Genomic DNA, 7,249 nt, shown 5'->3' with positions numbered 1-7,249 from the left:
CTCTGCTTCCCCTCATTATGCCCCACATCTCCCTACCACTCCTCAGGACCCCAGCACTGGAGTAGCCATGTGCCCCTGGTTGTCATGGTGAACTGCTCTTATCCCAACAAAGGAAGAACAAATTGGCTTGAACTTATACATGCACAGTCTCTCTCTCTTACACACACAGTCCTCCTTCACTCAGGAAGGCTGCTGTCTGCCTCAGAAGAGGTTTGCTCTTCAGCCATTAAACGTTAGTGCGCGCTAAATTCAAAGTCAAGGCTTTGCGTACAAACGAAGTAAACTTTTGCAGAGATTTTTTTTCAATAATTTCAGATAGCTAAGTAGTTCTTAGTCACGTTCAGAAACTTTCAAAGTTCTGAAATTCTATTTTTAAAAAATACTCGCCGTTAATTGGTTGACGTTCAGCTGTGCGTCAGCGACTCAAATAGCACATGGGACTTTCCACAGCTGATGTTTACGCACAGCTGGCTTAGGTTTTTCAGTGAGGCTACCAATTGCTGAAAGCAAAGCTCGGAGTCATTTCTTGTCGTGGAAGTTACTGTAAACAACCTAATGGATAGGTAACTGCTGGAAGGTGTGCTCGGTGAGATGAATTGACATTTCCAATGGCCCGAACAGAGCATCTGTGGGTACTTTGCAGTTTGTGTCGGGTAAGACAATAAGGCCTGTATCATTTCAATTTTCTGATTTGCTGCTACTCAGGTATTTTTTCTCAGTTGTAATAGTACAACTTAAAATGTATCACACTTCATTTTGGGCACACTTTGTAAAGTACTATCATCTTGCATCCTCTTTTTTTTCCTTCCACAGGTAGTTTTGCTCACCTGTGAGCAACGTTTGCATCCTGTTGAGGTTGAACTTATGTTTGAGCCCTTTCCTTCCACTCAAGACCCAGATAGCTACACAGTCACCTGCAAACCTGCAGCTAACCGTCCGGTAAGAACACTTGAAGAGGTGGAAAATCACAGTCCTGTTTACTTTGATCTGCTTTTGTATAGTCTTGCTGTAGTTTGAATTTAGCCTCTCACTTTTTGTCTTGGCAGACGTACATGAAGAGTGTTGATCATTCAGCATGCTCGCCTGACTGCAGGATGTTATTGCAAATGACTGAGTACCAAAGGGGCTATAACATCATGCTGAGAGCCAGCCGGAATGATACCATGCTTGAGGAAAAGACCTTTCACTATAGTGAGTGTCTGTAAAACTCTAAATGTGACTGCCGTGACTACTGTGGTATTATAACGTTTCTTTTTGGCTAACAATTCTCATCTCGTGTTTGTCTCCCCAGTTCCATTGTCCCTGTCCTCCTTTCATGTATTCAGCACAACTACAACTGCCCACCTGAAATGGAAACTTCACAGGCAACAGAGCATGTCCACCTTGACTCTGTACGACTTGCACACACAATCTGTTACACACTTCTCTGACATAAACCTCTCAGAGATGAAGTCAGAGTACACAATAAAGGGTCTTCAACCCGGCACACGCTTCAGGGCTGAAGTCATGGTGGCTATATTCCTCAAACAGCTTGATATCACCCTGAAGCAGAAACTCAGCATTTTTCTGGAAACAGGTATTGTACACATTTGCTCTACGGGAATCAGATGACTTCAGCTTGATTATCAACCTTAAAACTGACTGCAGGCTGGAATTTGTGCTATGAGTTGATGATAATGTCTGACTCCAGCTCGGTGTCCACACGGCTGGTTGGCCAATGGGAAAAGCTGCTACTCTGTGAGAAGATCAGGTTTGACCTGGAGTGATGCCCAGCACAGCTGCACAGACCTGGTGGCTGGAAGCTACCTGGTAAACCTGAAGTCCCTAGTAGATCTGCTGTTTATATCTTCTCACCTCCTGACTGACAATAAGCTGCTTCTGCTGTGGACAGGACTTAATGATCGACAGGTAACGTTTCTTACAGAAAGATGATACTTTCTTTTTTTTTTATTGTAAAATTAACATGTCATTAATATTAACATTAACATTTGATAATGTTGTTAAAATATATTTTCTGATAAATTTGAGAATTCTCATAAATAACTAAGCATTTACTCATAAAAAGAGGGATTATAAGATGTGTTAGGGTTTAAGCAGTTGTGCAAAGTATATTGCAGGAGACTAGTTTGAAAATTCCCCTGAGCATCATTCAAATATCTTTGTCACATTTATTGTCACATAATCCCTGCAGGATACTTTTAGCAGAAGGGAATAAGGTATAAAAATGTCTAATAATACTCCTTGTGGGACATTTTTTTTTCTAATGCTTGTGTTCAGATATAGACTTTAGACACTGCCAGTGTAAGCCATCACTAAAGTTCTGGAGGACATGTTTCCCCAAGAAGTACCTTACTTTGTCAACTGAAAAAGCTTCCAGTAGACAGTTATTCCTAAAAGAGGAGGTTTGTTTTTTAAACTTAAATAAGTGAGTTGTCATGTTTATGTAATGCATAATCTTCTCCTGCTCATTCAACAGGAGGAAGGTCATCCTCTCTGGTCTGATGGTTTGCCATTTAATCAAACAAACACTATGATGACTCTACTAGCAGCCAGTCAGACAGACTGTTTTGCCTTTCAGAGGAATGCCACAGGACCAGGATACTTTCTCACTCCATTCTTCTGTGACATCCCTCTACCCTTCATCTGCCAATACCAGAGTAATTCACCTGTGCAATACATCTTTATCATCCAGACTGTCTACAACACCTGCAATATTTTACAATTCAAATCATAAATGCACATTTATGATTTATTTTTATTTTATGATTGAAAAGTGGGACATCATTTTATCTATGTATTGTCTCTTGTAGCTAATTCAGAAAACTGAAATTGTTTCACTTGAGAGCATTTCTGTCGCTAACATACCCTTCAAGTTAATAAGATTTTACACTTTCCCTTTCACAGCCCCGTCAACTCCTGCCTTATTCTCATTTGACCTGGTACAGGTGACAGAACAGCAGGTAGAGCTCCGCTGGAGTGACCTCTTCACCTTTAACGCTCTTAATCTTTCATCTTACAAGATATTCCTCCAGTATCAAAAGATGCCAAATGGCAAGTCAGGTTATGAAGAAGATGAATGCAGGGCACCAGAGGAGAAAAAGAGAACAAAGTACCAGAAGAATCTCAGAAAAGTTGTCAAGGTCCCTATTTCCCTCTCTTCTAGAGGGGTAACTGTGGCAGGTTTATCTCCAGGGAGCATTTACTCTTTTACCCTTCAAGCCTATCATCCTACTGGCCCCAGCTGGAGCTTGGGACAAACACAGGTTGCATACATGAGTGAGTCTGCTGATAACTTTCCATATATCTAAGTTACTGTGGACAGCCAACAAATTATGCTTACTGATGCTAACTTGAAATATTTATGGTTTCTTACTTTCAGGACCCTTTCCACCTCAGAATATCACCATTGATTCCATTACAGCCAGCCAGTTCAGTATCCATTGGATGCTGCCAGATGCACAGTGTGAGTCCGAATGGATATTTGTTGTACACTGTGAAGACATGTTCTCAAGGCAGGACAGGGTAGTTACCAACATTTCCAGGGTGTCTGGAACTGGGAGGATGCAGTTCTACACTGTTGTGATTAGAGGGCTCGAGTCATACAGGAAATACAGGGTTGAAGTCTTCACGGTCACACAGCGTGGGATATGGAGCTGCGGACAGGTGCCACTGACTTTACAGACTGGTAAGCATGTACTGTACTGAACTTTGTGTCCATAACAATCACAAGTCCTTTTAAAATGTATTAATACTTACTAGTAGCAATTTACTTTCACAAGTGGAACAATTAGGATGTTTTTTATATATATCGTCAATTTCAAATAGCAATCGTTTCTTTTTCCTGTCGTCCTGATTCATCTATATTAATTTAGCATATTTGAACATAACACATTCAGTACAGCTAAGTATTGATTGATGCATTTATGGAATAGCAATTTAACTTGTTGAAATCTAAAATTCAGTTCATTATTAGATTGTTGATATCTTGATTATAGTTGTTCTTGATTATTCTAACTAATTACAGTTCCAAGAAATTAAATTCTCAAGACCAAGAAAATAAGAGTGATTGTAGATATTTCCAAGGATAAATTGCTGCCAGTAGTATCTTACTGATATCAATAATGAATATCTTGACTAGTAATACAAGACAAGAGAAGATAAGATAAGATAAGATATATTTTTTTGTCAATACAGGCATAATGAAGTTTTGATGGACTAGACTCCCAGATGTCAATATATGAATAATAAGATAAAATAAATGGTACACAATATTAAGATATTACAAGGAATAGTAAAATTTATATACAAAAGGATATAAGTAAAGATATAACTAAAAATAAACTGTTACCAATGAATATAAACAGATAACACTGTGAATTCCATTTAACTATTGCACAAAGGAAAGGAAAAACACTTTAGGAGACTGAAGAATATTGACAAAGCAGCTGATGTTGTATGGTTTATTGCTCAATGAGTGTTTGGTAGTCAGGCTCAGAGTACGGAAGGGGTTGATCTCTGTAATGGATTTATTAGAGAAATGGCTCTGTGAAAGAAGTGAAAACTAATACTTTTCAGCGAAAACTTAGTTACAGATAACATAAATTAGAATATCAATGCTTAGAATTTTATTACAGATATCCAGACTTGGAATTATATCAAACCAAAACCATCCATAGTGAAGTTTGGCTTGAGGTCAATGGTAAAAGCAGACAAGTTTTAATAAATGAACAAAAATAATAGTTATCAAGAATGATCGAGTGAATTCTGAGTGTTGGTTTGTAATTGTAGTTATTGATATTTACAGACAGTAAAGTTGATATCATTGATACTTATTTCAAATGCTTGCCATATTTTAAAGTAACATGTTACATTAGTTAAGCAAAATGACTCATGTGATGTAGAATTTCAAACAATGTATGGAATTTATTAGTAATTTGAAATACTGAACAGATGGGTTTTGAGAAATAAAACAAAACAATTAAATGCAAACTTAATATTCACAGTATTTAAGTCATAGTATTGGTTGACTTGGATGAGTCTGAGGTGCAAAAAACAACAACAAATCCAAAACCGTAACAGAATTTCCGGAAAAGCAACTGTTGTGATTCAAGGTACAACTAAAGTGGGGGAAAGGACCGAAGCGCAGGACTACAGGTGAAGCAGGTGAAGACAGGCAGTAAAGGTCACAGCGGCTTTATTTGGCAAACCAAAGGTGCTGCAGAGGCAGGATAAACAAACTTTAAACAAAAAAATGCCAGAACCCACAAACAGAACTAAAGAGAAACAACAAATGCCAGATGGACAGACTGTCTGACTGAGAGACCGCCAGAGTTACCACAAGGAAATGATGACAAAGAACTGCCAAACCAGGAGTATATGTAATGAGGGATAATTACATGAATGAAGAACAAGTGAAGGCAATGAGGAACAGAAAACCTGGTGTGCAACGGGGGTGTCGACTAATCAAAAACAAAACAAAATAAAATAGGATGTAAGGAAACTAAGTAGCGAGGATCAAACTGATGATATAAAAGAAACCCAGAACAAATTATGCTATTTAGCCCATCACAATTGCAAGGTGCTAAAAAGGAGAGAGTGTTTTCTGATTTAAAGAACTGCCTCAGTGAGCAGTTACACTTCTTCACATCCAAGTGACTCAACATGATTTTCAAGTTACCAAACAGTTAGTGAATTATTTTGAAAATAACTACTCATTGGTATTCCTTCATGATCTTAGCATTGTTCATTTGCTGAATAGATTTTTGCTGATTATTATTTTCCTTAGTTTCTGTCATAAATAATGAGGGACTTAAATGGTGAGAAGCATAATCGAGCCATTAATCTACCTTGCAAGCCTAAGTCAAATTGTGCATGAACTAATATGAGGACCTGCGTAGTATAATCAGGTATGTTGACTATTGTATAATGCTTCTTTGTACCTCTTAGCGGTGAAGCCCCCTACTGGTCTGGTGGTGTTCAACATGAGTGGAAACCTGTCAGCCTGCTGGACCAGTCCACCTGATGATCGTTCCGATGGTTATTACACCACATCTCACCTGATTGATGATCCCACTTCTTCTTCATTGTGGGTAAACCAGTCCAGCTCTGGTGCACTCTGGGAGGAGGAATCCATTTGTGTTCACTTGGGCTCATTTATTCCTGGTCAGACGTATGAAATAGGAGTCATCGCTTTGAGGGGAAATGACAGGAGTGAGAGATCCAGTATCATACACACCACAGGTAAACTACAGCCCATGTGGATGTAAGTTTTTACCATCAAGGACACTTTCTAATGCCTTTTGTCTCTTATTTGTTTGTGTTTGCGTAGCTCCAATGCCTGTGCAGGTAGCAGTTCCTCTTTCAGTGGGCACAGACTATGCACAGCTGTTCATTCAACCCCCGAGGACTGGTCTGATTGATGGAGTGAAAGTGTGTGCATGTCCTGGAGTTTGTGACGGCATGTGTAAGGGATCATGTGAATACTTGTGTGATTGGCATTCCCTCGCTGCTGACACTCATATCATAACCATTACCAGCCTTAGTCCAGGATCAGAGTACCAGCTCAGTGTGTACAGCACCAGCAGAGAGCAGATGGGACCACCATACCACACCCGCCCCATCAGAACAAGTGAGTTATCTGTTACTGAACTGATCCTACTTTCAAATGTATGAGTTAATCAGGCATTTTTCACTTTTGGAAAACAAATAAGAAATGCAGCCCAGACAATAAGAATCTGGACAGGTAAATATTTCTGGTGTTTCATGCTCTGAGCATCATCACATTCAGTTTGAAATAGATATTGATACAACATTAAACTCTCATCTGTAATATGAGTAAATTAGTTTAAAAAATGGCTTGAAATCATGTTTTTCTCTATAGCATATATATATAGTAACTTTCAGCAGAGACTGATTTCCAAATTCTTATGTATTTAGTTGTTTACTGCTTGTGACTGAGTAGCAATGAGAGCAATGAGATGTTGGTTACAACATCCTTATTTGGCTTTGGCTTCAGTTAAAAGTAGTTTTCACATCATCATCTCATGCATATTTCAGCAATCAGATTTAAAATTTATTCCACCCTAATATTGGCACCACATCACTGCTTCTTACTTTTGAAGATTTGTAGGGATAAGATTTAGAAATGATAGAAGTTTGCGCTATTAGATCAGCCCGTAAGACTACTTTTTTGTGAGGCTGCAAGACTGATATTGTGTATACTGTATGTATATTGTATGTATATTGTATG

The 7,249-nt window shown here is 38.6% G+C and overlaps 1 protein-coding gene across 4 annotated transcripts in view; it reads left to right on the top strand.

The window, feature by feature from the left end:
- The first annotated feature begins 243 nt into the window (after window positions 1–243).
- The window catches only part of LOC142383930 (phosphatidylinositol phosphatase PTPRQ-like), a 46,409-nt gene continuing 39,403 nt past the window's right edge, over window positions 244–7,249 (top strand). For all 4 annotated transcript variants that reach the window (XM_075469787.1, XM_075469786.1, XM_075469785.1 and 1 more), the window contains exons 1-10: window positions 244–653; window positions 814–939; window positions 1,047–1,191; window positions 1,292–1,576; window positions 1,691–1,908; window positions 2,477–2,657; window positions 2,905–3,276; window positions 3,380–3,685; window positions 5,947–6,240; window positions 6,329–6,628. In XM_075469787.1, coding sequence (XP_075325902.1) covers window positions 609–653; window positions 814–939; window positions 1,047–1,191; window positions 1,292–1,576; window positions 1,691–1,908; window positions 2,477–2,657; window positions 2,905–3,276; window positions 3,380–3,685; window positions 5,947–6,240; window positions 6,329–6,628 — 2,272 coding nt within the window. In that variant the 5' untranslated portion in view covers window positions 244–608. The remainder of the gene's footprint in view (window positions 654–813; window positions 940–1,046; window positions 1,192–1,291; window positions 1,577–1,690; window positions 1,909–2,476; window positions 2,658–2,904; window positions 3,277–3,379; window positions 3,686–5,946; window positions 6,241–6,328; window positions 6,629–7,249) is intronic.

The sequence above is a fragment of the Odontesthes bonariensis genome, chromosome 7, assembly GCF_027942865.1.
Source record: "Odontesthes bonariensis isolate fOdoBon6 chromosome 7, fOdoBon6.hap1, whole genome shotgun sequence".
In the NCBI taxonomy this organism is placed as follows: Eukaryota; Metazoa; Chordata; class Actinopteri; order Atheriniformes; family Atherinopsidae; genus Odontesthes; species Odontesthes bonariensis.
This window is presented reverse-complemented; position numbering and strand designations above follow the sequence as displayed.